This window comes from Equus caballus, chromosome 16 (genome assembly GCF_041296265.1).
Source record: "Equus caballus isolate H_3958 breed thoroughbred chromosome 16, TB-T2T, whole genome shotgun sequence".
NCBI lineage: Eukaryota > Metazoa > Chordata > Mammalia > Perissodactyla > Equidae > Equus > Equus caballus.
In genome coordinates, this window is record NC_091699.1 from 74,241,347 (window position 1) to 74,263,224 (window position 21,878).

Sequence of the window (21,878 nt, forward strand, 5' to 3'; positions counted from 1 at the left end):
GAACTCATTCTTCAAAAGAAAGCTGATGCAAAGCTCAATGTTGATGATAGATGATCTCAGAGCTGCTCTAGTTAGGGGAGGGACAATGAGGGGGACAAGGAGGGACAGGTGTATGCTGCCAGGCCCCTAAGGGTGCTGAGGGATAGGTTACAAGTCGGCCCTGAAATAATCCATTCAGTAGATAAGCCTTTGAACTCATAATTAAATTCTTAATTTTTTTTATTTGAGAGGTGAGAATTCAGCATCTGCACAAGTTTTTCTGAGGACACTTGTTAACGAGTCGCCTCCTTTAAACACTTCGGTGAAAGCTGTTACTCTTCATCTTTCATATTTGAAAATGATTGTTCTGTGACTGGGACTATGTTCCAACAGTTGAGGAAGCACATGCCATCTTTCTAAGGTGTGTAGCTGCTGGGACTGTTGGCTCCTTGGCTGTGTTTCAGCATTTTTTTAAAGCATCTGTTCAAACAAATCACTTGAGCCCTTTAGAGTTGCAAGTGCTAAGAGCCCAACCATGCAATTTACGGATGAGAAAAATGGAACTCAGAAATGAGTGGCTAGAATACCACTCCACAATAAAAAGGAACAAACTATTGATAGATAGGTGTATCAACTCGGATAGAGCTCAAGGAAATCACGTTGAGAGAAAAAAGTCAATCTCAAAAAGTGCTTACTGCATTATTCTATGTATATAAGGTTCTTAAATGACCAAATTATAGAGATGGAGAACAGATTAGCGGTTGCCAGGGGACAGGGAGGGCAGTGGCTGTGACTAGAAAAAGATTGCACAAGGGATCCCTGTGATGAAATTGTTCTGCATCTTGACTGTGGTGGCTGTTCCACAAATCTACACATGTGATCAAATTGCATAGAACTAATCACGCCCCTGCACACACACATACACAAATGAGGACACATAAAACTGGTGAAATCTGAAGAAGGTGGGTGAATTGTATCAATGTCAATATCCTGGTTGGGATATTGTACTACAGTTAAATAAGATGCTACCATTGGGGAAAAATGGATGAAGGGTATATAAGATCTCTGTACTATTTCTCATCACTGCATGGGAATCTACAATTATCTAAAGAAAGAAAAAAGTTAGAAAAAAGGAATGGAATTGCTTTCTGATCAGTAAGAATAGAAAAATACTAGAATCCCAGTAACTAGATGGCCATTCACTTTTGTACCTCTCCTGCCTTGAATATTTTCAATGTAATAAGAGGGTATTAACTTGTAAAAAGCCCTAATAAGCAGCAATGCAGAAATAGCTTATTTTGGGTGGAAGGGATCATATCCGAGGACCGAGATTTTTTTAAAAAGCCTCCACGCATAATCTTCTCTGTTGAAGAAGGAGTAGTAGAAAATCTTCCAAATATTTCGATTCACAAAAAGAAACATTTTGAATAAGCTGCGACACATCTACGTTAGCAGAAGCAACATTGCTTCAATGCCCATGAGGTTTCTATTATGCAAATCTTTTCAATTCCCCCATACAATCCTTCCTAGAAGCAATGTGATATAATTTAAAAACACAGGCCTAAGAAGTAGGATAACTGGCCCCAGTTCTGTCTGTGTCACTCATCTGCTCAGTAATTATATACAAATTAATACTCCATTTCCTCATCCATAGAATGGGGATAAAATTCCTGCCATGTCTACCTCACTGTATTGTAAATAACAAATAAAAGAGACACTTGCCAGACCGGCCCTTAAATGGTTAAGTTCGTGTGCTCCAGTTTGGTGATCTGAGGTTTGTCAGTTTGGATCCTGGGCGTGGACCTACACACTGCTCATCAGGCCATGAAGTGGAGGCATCCCATATATAAGAACTAGAAGGACTGACAGCTAGAATATACAGCTATGTACTGGGGCTTTGGGGAGGAAAAGAAAGGAAGATTGGCAATAGATGTTAGCTCAGGGCCCATCTTCCTGAAAAAAGAAAAAAGAGAGAGAGAGATGCAAAAGAGAAAATTTAGGAAATATTATACAAACATATCACAATATCTAGTAAATGGAGGAAGTTGGATATAATCTGTCAGATTGCTTCATTAGTGGTCTTGACACTTGATGTCAAAGCACACATTGATGATTTTGTTACAGAAACATGGTGGGAAAACTATTGAGGGCCTAAATCTATAAAGCTTGTTTTAAGCATTCTAGATACCCCTGTTGCTTTCTAGTTCAGTGTAGAGCTTAAGAGTACATTCCATCACCATTCTTGACTCGACTTTCAAAGAAATCTACTGGTTTTCTTGTTATTGTCCCCAAGCCTACTGGTGTGACCCTTGTTTGAGATCACTGCAGCAAGGTATTTAACAAAATTTGATTCCACATAACTAGAAAGTCCTTCATTTCATAAAAACTTTTAATGAGGCAGGCAATTTTTTATATTTTGCAAGTTCATTCATAAAACACAGATTTAAAGTTCTAACTGTATACCAAGAACTGTGCAAGGGGCATGGCTTCCCTGGCCGACAGGCTAGAGGTGACTGCCATCCTCTTTTAGCTTACATTCTTGCTGAAGCAGGCTGACTTTGCAAAACATTACGCAAAAGTGTGTATTTTTTTGTAGGTGTACTTTCCCATGATATATAAATATTTTAAAACTGTTTTTTGTAACTTTTTATAGATTTCACAAGTAGCATCATAGATTTTCTATTTTATGGTATTCATTTTTAATTTTAACAGCATGTAAGGAAATGAAGAAGCCATTCTAAGATATCAGATTGTCATTTTCAAAGAAAATAAACATGGCTAATTATTTTTAGAGAACTAACTTTTAATTTTTTGAAACGTGTTTTTCCTTTCCTGCAAAGATAATAGTAAGAAGGCAAGTGGTATAAGTTTTGTTATTGACTCCAATTCTCCTTTGGCATATAACTTTCTGTGCCCACTCATTGTGGGAAGGACATTATTCTCATACCTGTGTTTGTCCCTGTGACTTAGTTTACCCAATTAAATGTTAGCAAACATGACAAAGAAAAGTCTTGAAAATGTTTGTGTTATTGGGCTAGCTTTCTTGCACCTCTGCCATCACCACAGGTTCATGGTCAGATCAGCATATGACAAGAGACATATGGAACAGAAATGCCCCCAGTTAAACTTCTCAGATGAAGCCCAGACAGGAGCAGAGCCTGTAGAAAATCTACATATGCATGAGCAAGCCAAGCCAAGATCCTGGAGCAACCCAGCTAAGCCCAGCCTGGATTAGGTGAACCCCAGCCAACTCACAAACATGTGAGCTGTAATAATCGGTACATAACTAATACAGCAAGCAAGTCTGTACTATTGACCAAAAAAATCAAAACTAACTTTAATACAATTTTACTGTTAAAATAATAATTTTGCATAATTAATTTCAATATCTTCATGGTTAATGTCACCTGTTTCTCAAGTCATATACACTCAGTTTGAGTCAGTACAACCAATAACACGCCAGAAAAGGCTGCTCATCCAGAGGTTGAGAGACAGAGAAGATTGAATGCGTGTGTGTCATGCCTAGTGTTGCAGCTATAACTCTTCCTTCTCCCTACCACCAAGAAAGCATTTTTAACAGCTTTAGTAAAGTGCAATTCACATACAATAAACTGTGCATATTTAGAATGTATAATTTTCACAAGTTTAACCAACATATACACCCAAAACACTACCACCACCAACACGACAGTAACCATATCCATCATTCCCAAAAGTTTCCTCATGCTCCTTTGTAATTCCATCCCTCACTCTACGCCCACTCCTCAGTAACCACTGACCGGCCACAGCATTTTAAAATTCAAGTTCGTGTGACATTGTTCTATAGATTGCTCTGATGTTCTAGTATTATCAGACTTCTGCACTCGTGGCAGAGCTCTCCAACACCAGTGGGCCATGACCCCTCGGATAAGAAGAACCATTTTTTGTGCTTATTCTAACAAGGGAGGTCAATTTCAGGATAATCCACCCAATACCGGTTATAAAACCTTGCCACTTTACAACTTTCTGAATTGTTTCCCAAATGGTGTGCTCTTAAAAAGCATGAAAATGGTTTAAGTGCCTCAAAGTTCAAGTCAAACATGACCATTAAGATCTTAATCATATAAACTTAATGCCTTAGAATTTAGATCCAATTTTGTCTTTTTATTAAACACAGACTGTTATAATGAAAATCATATGTATAAATTCCAGCCTCACTATTTATAAAGTGTGTGACTTTTGATAATTTATTCAGCCTTTCTGGGCTTCAATTTCTCTATCCTTAAAGTAGGAACATGTCTTTTTTATTTAGATAATATTATTACTTTTAATTTCTTTTGTAAAATTGCCTGTGATTTTCCTCAATGGTACATTTTATGGTTAACAAATTTGAAATTGTAGACACCTTCAATTAACTCTTTGCTATAGACCATAAAAATTTTAATTGAAAAAATCCTCTGTAGTAGTTGAAATACCTTATAGGCACATGGCAAATTTTGCTAAATAATGAATATTCTCAATTCCATTTCCTGCCCTCCCAAATTTTGCTATGTTAGGAAAATCTCAACTCTATTTTTTATGTTGAAAAGTATAAATATTCAGTCCAAATACTTCACAGGTCCTCTCATTTTGCCTTATTCAGAGTAAATACCTTCAAAAAATATTTCTATAATACAAAAATTTGACATCAAGGGTGTCTCTATGATTCTTTCTAGTGTTTTGCCAAATGTAGGAGTTGCAAAATCACAGACCTTTTCAATGGCATTGTTTCAATATTGAACATAAATATATCCAATTAAAAATAGAAGCCTCATGGGGCCGGCCCGGTGGCACAGTGATTAAGTGCACACGTTCCGCTTCGTCCGCCCGGGGTTTGCCAGTTCAGATGCCGGGTGCGGACACGGCACTGCTTGGCAAAAGCCATGCTGTGGTAGGTGTCCCACATATAAAGTAGAGGAAGATGGGCATGGATGTTAGCTCAGGGCCACTCTTCCTCAGCAAAAAGAGGAGGATTGGTGCAGTTAGCTCAGGGCTAATCTTCCTCAAAAAAAAAAAAAAGGAGGAAAATGGAAGCCTCATCAAGAGTCTTCCAAGTTGAAACATTCAAAACACAGATTAAACAATTTCAGGGGGCCGGCCCCATGGCCGAGTGGTTAAGTTCACGCCCTCTGCTGCAGCGGCCCAGTGTTTCCTTGGTTCGAATCCTGGGTGCGGGCATGGCACCACTCATCAAGCCATGCTGAGGCGGCATCCCACATGCCACAACTAGAAGGACCCACGACTAAGAATATACAACTATGTACTGGGGGCCTTTGAGGAGAAAAAGGAAAAAAATGAAATCTTAAAAAAAAAAAAGAATTTCAGAATTAATCTAGTACATAGTTTGCGCTTTTATTGTTTAATTTTTTCCCTTGCCTAATGAGTGATACATTTCAAAGTCTTCCTGTTTTTAAATTTCGTTTGCAAGAGCCGCTATTCGCTAAAATGAAGGTTTTGGTACTCTGTTTATTAAGTATTTTTATTCAATATTTTCAAGTGATTTCAAACAAAATGAAAAGAAAATTATAAGAGGCTCATTTAGAAAAGACTAATAACTTTGTTGGACATTTAGATTGCTTGCAAAGCATTAATTCAAAGGCTCAGACCCTTTAAAATTCTGACCGATGATGGTAGTAAAAAGAGAAACCATGTACTGCCATGCCAAAAATTTTTCTGTATTTAACCTCACATATGTTTTGGTGTAACTAGCGTAATTCCTCATTTGTAAGATATTTAGTAATTTGGCCACTACAGCCTCTAGAGTGATTGACAGAATATCACCATCTTTTGGACAGAAAAATGAATTATGCATACATCACAACCAAGTCCAAGCACATTTCTGCTCCATACATTTTTTTCTAATTTAATAAACATTGTCTTTACAGTGGCACTGTGTTCTATCAAAATTTACATTTGTCTTCTCACCACAAAATAAGTGACTTTATCTTTAATGATCCATAAAATAACATTTACAATAACATATGGTTTATTGTCTATAGAATCAACTTTGAAAAGCTTTACTTATATCCATGAATTAGATGCAAAAACTCATGCGTTATTAAAATTAATTGATTTTTCCATTGAAAACCCTGACGGTATTCACACTTGCTAAGTTCTTCTACTACTGAAACAATACATTAACCACTGTTGCTTCATTTTTTCCTACATGTACAAGAAAACTTAAAATTGAATGTGAATGAAGTTTTCAACAATAAAATAAAACAAACTACTGATACATGCAAAAGAAGGAATTGACTGCAAAAGCTTTCTGCTAAGTGAAAGAAGCCAGAAAAAAAAAATGCTACACACTGTATGATTTCATTAATAGTACATTCTAGAAAAGGCAAAACCATAAGGATAGAAAACAGACTAGCTGTCACTAGGAACTGGAAGTAGGGGGAGGGTAGTGATCTTTGGAGGTTAAGATGCTATTCTAAATCTTGATTGTGGTGATGGTTATGGGACTGTAGACATTTTACAAAATTCATTGAACTAGACAGTTAAAACAGGTGATTTCATTGCATGTAAATTATATCATTATAAACTTTACAAAAAAAAGAATGAATGAAATTCATTTAGAAGAGCAGTACCTTGATCTAAGTGAAAAGTCATGCTTCACAGAGCTGTACGTCCAAGACTCTTTTTGTGAAATGAATCATCATTTGCAGGTAAACTGCAGACAACTACTAATTTTTTAACAACATGCTGATGGCTATTCAGCAGATTTGTGTCTTCTGATTTCAACGTGGTCAGTGATACTGCCCCAATGTGGGCACCCGTGATAGACGTAAATGCCAACATTTTCTTCCTGCTATACATTCATCATCAACTTTCTTAATAAATAGGAATTCACTACGTCATTAAACATTTTCATTTTTGTGAGGTCATTGATGCTACAAAAGGTCCAATGAAAAATATTTAAAACTACCAAAAATACAGATACATTCTACATATATTTCATGTATACTTAAGCTATAACTTCCCATGTTTCCTACTGACTCTGCTAACTTGTGGCCTGGTAACTTTATGCATCTCATAGGCCTTAGTGCTCCAATGCATATGTTGTCCTAGGAAAAGATAAATAAATAAATATATGTATAATTAAATATTTTGTATCTGGAAAGGGTTGGGGTAAAGGATATGTATTATTGCTGGGCATCTTTCAGATTTAATTACACATTAAAATAAGAACTATATTCACCACATAGGCATCTGAGATACTATTAGATAAGAACATAGTCAAAGCTATAAGAACTAACTGGAAGTCTACCAACCCATCTTGGCTCATTTTAGTGCAATGATTAATAGTAATATTTCATTAAAATATGAAAAATCTGGCACCAATGTTAAACCAGATGGGACTACATTGTAACAGGCACAAACAAACATGGATATGTGGTTCCCTCACCAAAATCCAATGCTACACACACACAAAAAGAGAAAATAAATGTCAATATTACACATACATGCAAACACACACAGACAGATGTATAAAATCTCCAGTGTAAAAATTCTAAATAACCATTAACAAGTGAAATCCAGCAATATGGCCAGGTAACTTTTATTGAAAGAATGCTAGGATAGTTCAATTCACGGAATCTGTCAATTTAATTTATTATATTAATTGATTCAGTAAGAAACGTAGAATTGCTTGGATAGATGATGAAAAGGCAATTGATAAAATTGCTTGACAAAAGAGGAATACGTAAGAAAATCTCTTAATAAAGGAGAAACATATGATAAAAATATCTCTCTCTCAAACTAAAAGCCAGGAAAATACTTATTAGGAAAAGAGTAAAATAATTCCCAATTGGTCTGGTCCCATGGCCTAGTGGTTAAGTTCAATGCACTCTACTTCAGTGGCCTGGATTCATTTTCCTGGGCACAGACCTATGCCACTTGTCTGCAGCCGTGCTGTGGTGGCAACCCACATAAAAAATCGAGGAAGATTGGCATAGATGTTAGCTCAGGGCAAATCTTGCTCAGCAAAACAAACAAACAAACAAACAAACAAACAAACAAACAAATAAATAAAAAGGTATTCTTTAAAAAAAATAATTCCCATTAAAGTCAGGGAAAAAAAGGATTTTCGTTATCATCACTATTTTTTATAGTATTTATAATACAAGCCAAGGCAATTAGACAATAGAAAGAAAAGTTAAGGAGGCAAAAAGTAACACTAGTGAAAAATGGAAACAAGAAAGTAACATTTTTATTATTTGAAGACAATATTATTCCTTACCTGAAAGACCCAAGAAACCAACTGCTAAGTTATTACAAAGGATAGTATTACGAAAGACAATACTCAGCAAGCAGACCAGTTAAAAAATTAGTAACACATAGTGATCAATAGACTTCAAATAAACAAACATGATTGAATTTGAAAAACAAAACAATGGGAAAAAAGACTCCGTTTTCCGTAGTAATTATAAAAAGGAAATTACTAGGAATAAAATAAACAAGAAACATGCAAGAACATTATTGAGAAATTCCTAAAAAGATGTAAATGGTAAAAATACATAGCAAGGTTTTGGATATGAATTTTCGACATCATAAAAATGTCATTTTTCCCACAGGAGGTTCCATTAAAAGAACCATCAGGATTTTTTTCAGGTAGGTAATCTAATTTTTAAGTTGATATCGACTTCTAAATAAGTATGATTAGCCAAGCAAACTTCTGGGGTAAAAATAGAATGAAATGAGAGTTTTAACACATATTATAAAACTTCTGTAATTAAAACTGTGGTACTAGCATATAAAGAAAAAGATGAATGTAATAGCATGGAGAGTCAAAAAATAGAATTAAATATAGAAATACAGAATGATAACTAGACACAAATATAGATAAATATATGATAAATATAGAATGATAAACCAGACATTTCAAATCAGTATGGAAAAGATGAATTATTGAACAGTGTTGTTAGGAAAATGAACAGGAATCTAGAAAGAATACATTTTGATGCCCTACATCATACTCAACAGATTAAATTACACAACTTATTAATGAAGGAGAAAAAATTGAATACACAAAATGAAATTATGGTGGAACACACAGGATTGCATTTTTAAAATAATTTCAGAATAGAAAACAACTCTCTAAGTATGACTGACACAAAACACAGAAATCATAAAAGGAAAATTAATTCATTCATTTATATAAAAATCAAAAGATCAACCAAAATCAGAAAAAACCTATACAGCTTACATTACCAACAACGCGTTCATTTTGTTACTGTGTAAAGAGCTTGTAGATGTCGAAAAGGCAATGGCAACAATCCAATTGATAAAGGGCAATGAATATGAACAAGTCATGCCCAGAAAAGGAAATTCAAATAGGTCTTAAATATATTAAACAATGGTCAACTTCACTTATAGTAAAACAAATGCACACTTAAAATTGTAACAGGAAGCCAGTTTTTGTCTATTAGTTCAAAAGTAATTTAGGTGATGGGATAAAAAAACGAATATACTGAAATGCTGTGCAAATATTAGCTATTATTACCCTCTTTCAAATAATTTTATAACTTTTGGTTCATTCCAACCGAAAATACACTACATGATATGGAGCACTAAACAGATAAACAAGAACCCTCGGTGACTATTAATTCTATACCCTAAAACCTGAATCCTCACATTTGTTGAGAAAGTGTGACAAGCTCATTTTCAGATGATTGAGATGTAACCTCTCCTAGAGTGCACCAGATTAATACAATAGAAAAGCTCCAGTCCTGAGACTTTCATTCTTCTCCACCACTCATGGAATCATGGTAGAAACATTTATTTAGGTGTTAAGGTCAAAAGTATGCCCAATTTTATCTGCTAAATTATTCTCTCCATTACAGAACACCATACAAGTCAAACAAGTCGACTTCTTGACATTTTGATAGCATCTGAACTTCTTATGTTGATCCTTTTTCCTAGAAAATCAAATAAAACATGGAAAGACTGACAAATGATCTGATCTCGGTTCCCTCTCATTCAATAACCAGAGTAAGAAACTCAGTTGGACTGACAAGGGCAATAAGGAAGTCTGTCCAAAAGACTTAACAGAACAAAAGAAAACATAAAGAAGAAAAAAAGAGCTTTAGACTAGATTCGAGAGTTAGATTTCTTCCTGTAAGTTCACTGTGGAGAAAAGGTAAATGATTTCTGTTAAAAGACATCAACAGTACCTGTCACTGGAGAAGATATTTCTCCCAATAAAAACAGCCTCAAAATAGGTAGAAAAATTTCCTCTGTAAGACACTAACAAGGGAAAAATGCAAAATGATGTCACTATAATTGCTATGAGAATTAGAATATCTTCTATGGAGAGATCAGCCTGACAATAAAAAAATCACAAGGAAGTTCTAAAGTCAGCAAGTTCTAAGCACCAAAATCTCAAAGAAAGTGAATTTCTTTATTTTTTAAAAAATGGACAGTAGATTTTCTTTGATGAGCAAAACTGCTTTGCACAGTGAACACATTTAGTAGTTCCAGACATGAGTCTTAAATATCAATTTAAAAACATTCTTTAAATGACAAGTACTTAAAGCATAATATATCAAAAGAAAAGAAACAGCATATAAACTAGAAATGGCTAAAAACTTTAAAGCAGAAATCCCTTTCTGCAAGAGTTAGAAACAAGAAATAATACCACAGATTGTCCCAGTCTGTTTATACTTGCTATAAAAATACATGTTTTAGAGGAAGTGTGATATAGTAGAAAAATCATAGGCTATAGTAAGAACATCATAGCCTAGTGTGATAACGTAGAAAAATTCCGAGCTTGAGTTCTGTCATCTGTAACAAAAAAGGGGCTGCCTTCCTCCTCGCTGGGTTGCTGGGTTGTGGTAGGAACAGAGAAAGCATCAGCATAGTACATAGTGTGTCTGTAGCCATGCCCCAAATGGTAGTCACTATTATCATGAGAGTTTTATAAAAGAAACCAGTACTCGAACTACATGAAAATGAGGGGCTGGAAGCCAGTCTAGAATCACATTTCAAAACTAAATTTAATCACATATCACATAATACTGAATAAAAGAAACACTAGTTACTACTGGAGGGAAATAAAGACAATATCCAGCCCTGGCCTTCAAGGAATTTGAAATTCTTTTACTTGAAGAGGTATTTATCGAGTAAAGACTTTGTTTCAAGGATACGTCTAAGTAAGGGGGAGACAAAATGAATGAAGACACAGTCAGGGCTTCAAGGCGTTGATAGCCAAGTATTGAAATATGAGGGCATATAATTTGAGCACATGCAAGAGCTGACTAGAGGGATGCATAGAGGAAATGTCACCTAACTCTACCGGGACCCTCACAGAAAGAGTTTACTTAGAACGTATCTTTCTTTACTTAGAACAGGTCTTGAAGAAAACAAAAGATCTTGCTCTTCAAGTGACATGCAGAGGCCCAGAGACACGAATGAGCAGGGGACAGGGGGTGAGTATGTCTGCAGCCTGGGAGGCAGTGGCTGGAAAAAGATTCTGCACTATCATTTGGGGGTCAGATGACACTAAGGACTTTGGACACTCTCCAAGAGGTAGCAGGGAGCCGATGGATAGCTTTAAGTGGGAGGGTTACGAGATTTAATGGTCATATTGCTTTCAACGGAAATCACTCTGGGGACAATGTAGACTGAAGGAGGAGCAAGTGAGCAGCATAAGGGCCTATGGCCACAGGAGTCTAGTTAGAGGAAGGTTACAGTTGTGTAGATAAGAAACAGAGGATCCAAACTAAAGCAGAAGCAATGAGAGAAGCAGATGGGGAGCCAAATTAGGGCATTTCTAAAGTAAAATCTCAAAGTCTTGATAATCAGTTTGATGTGTGGGCAGTCAAGGCCAACTCAGATTTCTAGCTCAGAGAAATGGGTGGGTGGTGATGCCAATAATGGGGCCAGAAAACATAAGTAGACAAATAGGCTTCATAGCTAGAAAAGATTATTGGTTCATCTGGGGACATGTGAATTTTGAAGGGTTTAAGGGAGATAGACAGTTGAATTAACAGCTAGAAAGGAAAGCTATAAAATATATCTTCCAGGGAATTTGTAAGCCAAGAATTATATTTGACTCTTTAAATGACTGAAAAAGCTCTTCAATTGTTCCAGTTGCTAAATATGAACCGGGCCATAGGTAAAGCTGAAGTCTCATCTTTTTCGTTTGTAGGCTCTGCTAAACCAAAATGGATTTAAAAACTTAGTATTTAGACTACCTCAGCAAATATACACTGCTGGGGTGAACCCTGCTATCTCTGCAGCAGTTGCAGTTCTGTGCCTTTTACTGTTGGCATTTCTCCAATCGACTTCACTGGGACTAAATTCTAGCACACCTTCGGTTCTTTTTCTTCTCCACAGGCATAATTCTATAGTACAACACAGGGGTGAACTGCCCTGGAGGAGGCGAGTACTCAGCTGTGTGGTCAGGAATCAATCTTTTCCTTTCCTAAGGGAAAGTTAGCTCCCTGGGCAAAGCAGACATTTGCAAGAAAATGAAGAGCACATTCATTTCACTACATTCTGTGGGACCCTTGTCCAAGTGCAAATGCATTATTAGAAGAGATAGGAGGAAGAAGCATCTTAGGTTTCAAGGCTGCCATTCCTCCTGTATTATGTATCAACCTGAGGAATAGGGAAGCTTGAGAGATTCTGCACCAGGCATAGATGGCATCACACTTCTCTTACTATAAGGTCGTCTTATAGATCTATAACCTCCAGTGGCTCATTATGACAGAGCACTGCGGCTTTAAAGATGCTCCATGTCTAGCCTGCTTGACTTTCTACTGTCCTCTTGCCTCTACCCTGCCCCCTTCACATCCTCTAAGATACTTTATTCTCCCTAAAGGCCCCCTTTATTAGCCTCAATGACGAGTGCTACACAAATTGGCAAAGTCAATGGAATACTCGTTTTGCCCTTATCGTACATAAGCCAATCACTCCCATCCAGAAGTCATTCACCATATGAAGCCCTCTCAGATCAGCCCCCACAGAAATTATTCCTCCCTCATCCAAATGTGCACCACCCCGTGCCTACAACTCCTGAATACTCTTATTTCTTTCCAATCGATATTATGGTAATTTGTGCATACATTTATTGTTCTTTTTCAGAGAAAGACAAGCCTGATTTCTCTCAAAGATCCTAACACAATGATTCCGTATATAGTCAGTGTTGATTGTTGAAGAAATATTGTAGAAGAAATGATCCATTGATTGAATGAATAAAGATTTCTTCAGAGAGACCGTACCGTCCCAGAAGTACATTGGGTCTAGGATATCCTAGAAACTAGTAATACAGGGCCTTCAATATGCTTCTCATGCCAGAAGAGGACTCACGCCATGGCCTTTGGTCTAAAGCTTATGCCAAATGCCAGAGCCTGGAAAAAATATATTGTGGACATAATTTCCATTCTGAACATGTTAGGTATCCATTTTCCTCTACATAATGATATCAAAATAAAATTACCTGATATTCTTAAAGACTATATAATAAAACTTTTCTTACTTTTTGTATATGTCACTCATAAAAAGAAATGCATTGCTGGTAAAGATATCAATCCAAATCATGTAAATCACACACTGTTCCTTGCAGGGAAGTTATGAGAATCCCTGTGATAAGTCCTTCACAAAGCAAAGAATTCATCTACAGACTCGAAAGAATGAGAATAAATAACTCCCTCCTCCTTCCTCTTTACTCTCTCCTTCTTCTCCCTCTCTCTTTTCTCCTTTCTACTTTTTAGTAAACCTGGAATAAAGTTTAAATAAAGCACATAATTTAGTTTAACATAGCCAAGCTCAATGTAAGAATGCATAGTGGGGAGTTCCTTAAATCTGAAACATGGTTAGAGGCATGAGAAAGAGATGGAAAACATATACTGTTTCAAAACAGTCCACATAGTTGGCCCAGAAACAGGACTGGTTAAAAGGTTAGTGAGGTAGAAACAGCTCAGCCATCTTAGAGTGCAAGGACCTGCCTCGGGTGTCATTCGTTACAGATGCCACATTCTTGGACTGGTTCTCTATCCAGTACAAGTTAAGATACCTACACACAGACCTATAGATCTCATATACTTTCCTTATCTGGAAAGAGGGAACACCCTGTCAAGAGGCTGGAGTTAATATTCTGAAAATATTCCTATACCTCCCACATGACTTCTAGATCAGAGAATGAAGAATCTGACAGCACAGCTGACTAAACATTTCCTAGGCTAGGTTTATTCGTATGCCACCACCAAAGGTGAACGAAAACCCTCCCCTCACTGAGTTGGGCCTTATAGTCACAAAGACTTCAGACATAAACTCAACAGAGTTTACGTGCATACAGAATTACAGAGTGTGCTCAAGAAATCTGCTTCATGGAAGAACAAATGTGAGAACATTAGGCTTTGCATGACAGTACAACAATGGATAGCAACTATAGTAGATCGAATTCTAAGATGGCTCCCAAGATTCCCAACTTCTTGTGTACACATCCTGTCTAATCCCTTTCCCTTCAGTGTGACAGGACATGTGATTTTAGAAGGGATTTTACAGATGTAATTAAGATCTATAATCAGTTGAGTTTGACTTAATCAAAAGGGAGATTTTCCTGGGTGGGCCTGACTTAGTCAGGTGAACTCTTAAAAGAAAGACACTCCTGCTGTTCTTGAAGCAGCTGTTCTGTCGTTGAGGGGGCCTATAGAAGAGGTCATGTGGCAAGAACCTGAGGGCAGCCTTTAGCTGCTGAGAAAAGTCCCAGGCTGAGAGCCAGCAAGAAAACAGGGACCTCAATCATAAACCCTCAGGGAACTAAAGTCTGCCCACAACCACATGAGCTTGGAAGAGGGCCTCAAGCCTCAGCTGAGCCCACAGCCCCAGCTGACAACCTGTTTACACCCCGTGAGATCCTGAACAGAGGACCCAGCTAATCCTTGCCTGGATGTCTGGCCAAGAGAAAATGTGAGGTAACAAGCCACTAAGTCTATGGTAATTTACTACACAGCAATAGAAAACTAACACAGAAACTATCTCCCTAAACAAAAAAATAGGGACAAAAGAGACTACTAGTGGCATGCAAAAAATAAAAATAACAAAGAGTCTTTATAAACTTCCATTTGTGAAGAGATATCTATGGAGTGTTAGGTATTTCCTTGAATGTTTTCATGTAAAACAGACAGACCTATACATAATGGAGCTCATTCACTTTTATTGGCTAAATGCCTTTGATGACATTGTCCAAACTACAACCCAGCAAAGACTTAGGAATATCTCCGCTGTCCCACCTTATTCTTCCCCTTCCTACAGCGTTGACTACAGTACCTTTCTCTATACACTTCTAATGTTAAAAGATCTCTGTACCTTGATGAAAGCAAAAGGAGGAAAAGAAAAAAACGTTGAGAATTGCCTCTGTGAAATATTTCAATTTTAGCAAATTTCCTTAGACCATTTTGAACAGGCTATACTGGAGTACATAAATAAATGCAAATATGAATGAGTTTCGAAACTACCGTTATTCTGAATACTTTGACTAGAATCTCCTTGATAAAGTCCACTGGGCTAAAAACTTTCTTTAAAGCTTAAATCTTGTCTCACTAACCCCAAGGGGGAAGGAGGATTCCGGCCAAATTTTGATATGACTGGAAAATGTAGGCTAATGCACCATTATGTTTGAAAATGGACACTTCCCTCTGAAAGTTTTATATCCTCAAAAAAAAAATGCATTGTCCTCAAATGGTACCCTGTGGCAAACATTTGTACTGAAAAACTATTTTTAAAAATGTGCGCTTACGTGTTCTCTTATTACACTTTCCCTTTGTCCACATTAATATTCATGTACTTAAAGCAAAAGTCGACTCAGAAAAGATTTCTTTTAAATATACTAAACATGTAAAAAAAAAAAAAGAAAGGAACTACGTAGGAGTGAACTATATGCAGGTCATAATGTTAAGATTGTGTATGTGTGTGTATGTGTGTTTTAGAGTGTTTCAAGTGGAAAGTATAGATACATGTAATGAGTCAAAGAAATTCATTGGAGTCACTTTTTTCTCCTTAAATAGGGCAAACATATTCAATATTTGCAAGGTTCTTAGTTTTCCTAAGTCTCACTTATGTTTCAGTTAAACACAAACAGGAGAACATATTTCAAGAGTAAATATATATACACATATTTTTAAAGATTGGCGCCTGAGCTAACAACTGTTGCCAATCTTCTTTGTTTTTCTGCTTTTTCTCCCCAAATCCCCCCAGAACATAGGTGTATGTCCTAGTTGTGGGTCCTTCTAGTTGCGGCATGTGGGACGCCACCTCAGCATGGCCTGATGAGTGGTGCCATGTCTACGCCCAGGATCCAAACTAGTGAAACCCCGGGCTGCCAAAGCGGAGCACGTGAACTTAACCACTCGGCCACAGGGTCGGCACCTAGAGTAAATATATTTTAGGGTAGTTTTATATTTAAAAAAATGTATATTTTCCAATAGTTTTTGAAAGTTATATTGTATATGAGAAAAAAATAGTTTCAATTAATGGTCCACAATTGTCTTTCAATCTTGACAAAGCTCACTTCTTAAATATTAAAAGGAAAAAATATACTATTATGTAAAACAATAGTGTCACTAGGTGATAAAATATATTATTAACTTCTCTTATGTTGCCCTGTGATAACATCGCAACTGATAAATTAGTAAGATTATGTTATAGGCTTCTATTTTCATAGATTTATTTTTTTCCTGGGAGAAATTTTAGATGATGCTTTAAGTTTTATAACTTTCCATTACAAGATTAAATCAAAGAGGTTAATAATACTACATGGTGGTTAAGTTAGCAAGGTGGTTTGCCAGGGTTGTTGCTTGCTCCCCTAGTTTTCATCAGAATTGTCCAAAATAAGAAACTAACGTGACTATAAAATATGCCTAACAAATAAGGCAGAAAAATGTACCAAGTAAACACATTACATTTTGAGCATCATTCACTTTCCAGTATACCTTATCTGGGCAGGTGGCAATTTTGCCAAAAGAGTATTATGTTGCAAGAGAAAATAAATGACTATTATAAAAAATCAAGAGAAAGAAGGACAATTATAGGAAAAGAGTTTCAGGGGTAGTAATGATACTTGATAAAATTTGTCAACACAGGAAAGATAGTATAATAAGGTAAACTAAATGTTTAGCAGGGGAAATGGTATGCCCACGATTCTAGATCAAGCAAAATTTGTAGCTAAAAATTTGCTTAAAGTAGTTTTTGTAAATTTCAGATTATTCAAGCCATCTTGCAATTCAAATGAAAGGCAAATGAGAAAACACAATCCTTTTCCGTGGAGTGGGGTTTGTTGGGACAAGGGGTATTCATTAAATGTTGTAAACAAAATCTTGCCAGAGTAAACCTTTATGTTACTCATCACTTTGAAATTTGCTTCACTGATTTTCAAATTGATTTCATACAGAGTGGCTCCCTTCATGAATCCCCAGACCCTGTGGAACACTGACCAAGGATGCTGTCCAACAGTTCCTGTTTTTTTTATTATTATTTTAAATGCCTGTATGTGCTGATGATCTTCCCAAATAAGGATTTCAGATTTCTAACCTTCTATTTTATTAACAGTAATGTGTAGTTAAGATAGAAAAAGAGCTACTAACTAGTACACCAACATCTCTCTATATGCCCTCTGCTTATCAAATCCTATCATAAGAGAAAGAGGCAACACTATCCTCACACTGGGAATCCAAAGCCCCCTCTTTAGCAACTGATATCTAAACAGATGGCTGCAGAGATTCCTGGGGCTATGCTGGGATCATTCACCGTGCAGTGCACTCCATTCAACTTTAAATGACAATGAGATAAGCAACTGCCATGTGCCAATTACTTCATTTTCAACAGATGAATTTGTGATCAATGTTAAAAGCCTTTTGGGTTTAAATTTGCAACTTCAAGAACATCCACATGAAACTGATCAGTTCCTAAGGTAATAAATAGTAGTCCCACAATCATGCCTGGTTAAAAACAACAGTGATGATTTTGTGTGGTGGTTGGGTGGTGGAGGTAATGGCAGTGGCAGGAACATGAAGTATTATTACAAAATTTTCTCATATTATTATCTAAGGAAGACAGATACATAATGGCATTGCACTTCACTCATACAGTCTGACACCTCTAGAACTGAAAAGGGGAGAGAATGGCTAAAGATAAAAACATTGGAAGACTATCCACACCAACTACCATTAGTAGACTGGATGTCAAAAATAAAAATTGAACAAAGTCAAGTAAATGCTTCATTTCTCTCTTATGTAAACTTTTCCAACTATTCCTGAAGCAGAAAAGTCCAGGACATATTTTCTACCATAATAACAGTGTGTATCTAGACTACTGGAGTGGAAATAGAGTTACATGTGCTCTCCCATATCAGCTCTAGGAAATATACCATCATAGTAAAAAATACCTGAACCACTGAAAAAGCCTTTAGAATAAAGGAGTTTCTATGAGTCTTGTGTAATAGGCAGAAAAAGGAAAACATACAGAAGCAACATAAGCTAGGAGGAAGGTCTGGGTATTCATAGGGAAACTAAATGAGGGCATTTGTTGGGCATGAGAGAACAGACTCCTAATTACAGGGCGAAAGCCTGCTGGGAAACAACTGGCTTAAGAACGGAGCTTGAGAAGCCTGGGAAGGAACGGGGCCCTGACCGTGGTCCTGAAAGAGAACAACTTGAAGATAATTGCGAACAGTCTCCCCAAGCATCCACACACCAACACATCTTTGTTTTTTAACTGTTGCCTTAAACAAGCTAAGCGTCCAATAATATTCTGCATCAAAAAAAAAATGTCGAAACTTTTTCTTATGATCAGATCAGCCTTTCTAATGCCCAGCTCTTCCTTCCCCAACAGTCTCTCCTCCAGTGTTAGGATAATTTCAGGATTGAGAGGTATGCTATTCTATCTCAAAAGCAGGAATCAAGATTCTGACAAACTCACAACGCTTAGAATTCTGCCGAAAGCTTACACTTGGGAATCCTGATTCTAGTTTGCATTTCTTAAACTCAGAAGGGAAATCATGCCTATGGGAAAGACCTCACAGAATGAAGCTGCATGGATGAAGAATATTCCAAACTCTCCTTGTAACCTAGGGAGCCTTGAAACTCTAGAAGGATAAGGTGGCGATTCACCATATGGACACTTCCTACTTTCACCTCATAAAATTAATAAAAGCCAGTTACTTAAAGAAGTACCAGAATACAAGTCGCATAGTGACCACGGGCGTCGGTCTTTCCAGCCCTTACAAACCCAAGAAGTCAAGCCAGGCGACTACTTCAAAGTGTTAATACTACACTGAACCATGGGAGGAAAAAAATTTCTCCGCACAAAAGACATCTTGGCAAGAATAGAAGGGATTCACTCCAGTGGTGCAAAAAGAAAGGTGGGAACGAAAGTAATTTATATGAGCAAAATCATTCTTAAAAAATACCATGCAACTCGTCGAAGTGCAAGACTTACGTGTTCCGTCAAAACGGGTGGCGATGGTGTCGAGGAAGGTGTTCTGGGGCGCCAGTAATCCTTTCATAACCGGCATTTTTCCAGCGTGGTGTGAAATTCTCCATCAAACTTTGTCCAGAAGGATGGTTCGAGAGGAAAGTGCCAAGAAGGGAGAAGGGGAGCGTGATGACGGCAGGGGAGGGGGGCCTGGCGTGGTGATGGGGCTGATCGCGGGAAGGGGGAGGACGGAAGGAGGGAGGAAGCGAGTTCCAGCCGCCGCTGCTCTGCCTGGAGCAGCCCCGAGAGCGCTCTCGGAGCCCGCCCCGCACCTCCAGGCTCTGCCCGGAGCAAGCTCCCTCTCCCGCCCCCTCCACCTCCGCCAGCTGCCGAAACCCCCCCACCGTCCCTCCACGGACTGCAGTGCCCGCCAGGCGCCGCAGCGCGGTGCCTCGCCCCCCACCCCGCCCGCCCGGAAAGAGCCCGCGGTGGCCCGGGGCGCCGTGCCCTGACCTAAGGCGCTGGGGTCATGGAGGACAGCGCTCGATGTGGGCGAGGTTCGGTGGCGCTGAGCCTCCCCGTCTCCAAGGAGCTCCGGGAAACGCGAGCGAGCACTACTCCCACCCCCCCAGGAGCCGATGAACAAAGACCCCTTTGTTCCCGCTCCGTCCCTCTCCCGGGGAGACCGGAGTCCCGTGGGTGTGGTATTGGAAAAGGGGAGGAGACAGGTCGCGGCCGGTACCTGGCCTCCGCCTAGAACTTGGGAGGGGGGAGGCCCCCCAGTGGTGTCGAAGAGAGCTGTGGCAGCCAGGCGCCCCAGGGGGAGGCGGCCCCCTTCCGGCGCACCTGTCATCGCGAGTGCCCGCGACAGGAGCAGGGCAGCCTGGAGTTAGTTGCATGGCCCCCTCCCCGGTCACCCGGGTCTTTCAACACGGGAAGTGGTCCAAAGCGCCAAGGTTTGTTCACCTCTCCTAATTGTGCTCCAAAAAGGGGTGTTTCAGCTCCTCTCCCCAAACTGCCATTGGTCTACCCAAGCCATTTTAAACTAAAAGAAAATAATAGCTTTTTATATGGACAATGGATGGTTTCCCACACTCTGGAGAGATGTGAATAAAACATTTCTAGAAAAGTTTGCTGGTTTTATTGATTTGCAAAATATAATGCAAGTAACAGCAGTAAGGTTGCCTTGTAAACATAGCTTCAAGACAAATTAGTCTAGCCTGCCTCCTCTCCTCCCGCCCAACGGCGAGGTTCCCTCCAAGACTGGCACCTCCAGGTAGAAAGCCTGGCCGAGTCCCTGGAACAGCAAGTGTCCTGGAAAACGAAAGTGGTCCCTCCCTGTCCTTCTCCCTCTGGCTCTCGCGGGGACTCCCTCTCCAGCAACGTTCAGCCAGGGAAAGCCTCGCCCAAGCCCGGGTCGCACGCACTCCTGCTGGGAACGGAGGAGGACACCCGGAGCCGGGATTCTACCGAAAACCCTGGAAGGGAAGGCGATGTGGTAGGAAAGTTGAGAGAGCCCAGTGCTAGAAAAACAAACGCAAGCCCAGGTGCTCGTGCACCCGGAAGGAATGGAGTGGGGAAGCGAACAGGTGTGTGAGCCGCGGTGAGGGGTAGTGGGCGTCCTCGCCGCCGGGGAGTTAGGGCTTGGCTGGAGGGCGACAGCGCCCGCTTCCCCCCTCCCCACCCCACTGTTGCAGGGGGCGGGGGGAGGCTCCTTGTTTGAATTCTCCCGGCTCCTGGGGCGTAGGGGGGGACCCTGAGGGTTTCTTCACGTCTGTCCAGGGCTCCAAGAGGGCGGGGGCGTAGAGAGGGAGGGAAGCATCCCCCTCTCCCCGCCCCTGGTCCCCCTTTCTGGTGATGCACTTCCTGCGGCCGAGGATTCCCTTTGTGTTGAAATTCAAGCAGATCCGGCCGCGGCGCGCGGCCAGCGGGGCGGGGGCGCGCCCGGCAGGGGAGGGGATTCCTGAGTGGGCGGCGCGGGGCGGCAGTCCCCGGGGCCTGGGATTCCGGGGCTTGTCCCGGGCCGCTCCTGTCCTCCCTCCAATCCTTCCGTGCCGAGCCATCTGTGCTTTGAGGAAACCGAGCTCCCGAGGGTGGTGTCCCCCACGCTGCGCGCCGAGCCAACTGCGGGTGCCTCTGTTGGCTCCCTCTTAGGTAGAACCCGGGAGAAAAAGACCAGGGAGTCCCTGCTTCTGTTTAGGCGGTGCATCAGGTCCCAAAAAAACCCAGACTGTTGCTGTCCATTTAAAAGCCGGAAAAATCCCTCCCTTGAAGTGACTTGAAGTTCATCATGAAATATATTGTGTGAATCACGATTCGGATTCATAAAATTTGCACTGTAGGGCTGTGCGTGTGTGTCTAAAAACTGTTTCCTCGTGGGCTTGATCTGTGTTGCCAAATGCGTGAAATCACTTGCAAGAAACAAGCAACAAGAGGGGCTTAAGAAGGGCAACCCCAAAGAAAGC

General features: G+C 39.4%; 1 protein-coding gene across 1 annotated transcript in view; it reads right to left on the reverse strand.

The window, feature by feature from the left end:
- The window catches only part of KCNH8 (potassium voltage-gated channel subfamily H member 8), a 338,704-nt gene extending 318,596 nt beyond the window's left edge, over positions 1–20,108 (reverse strand). The window contains exons 1-2 of the mRNA XM_023620873.2: positions 19,927–20,108; positions 19,438–19,545 (exon numbers count right to left, since the gene is read on the reverse strand). Coding sequence (XP_023476641.1) covers positions 19,438–19,513 — 76 coding nt within the window. The 5' untranslated portion in view covers positions 19,514–19,545; positions 19,927–20,108. The remainder of the gene's footprint in view (positions 1–19,437; positions 19,546–19,926) is intronic.
- Between the last annotated feature and the right edge of the window lie 1,770 nt (positions 20,109–21,878).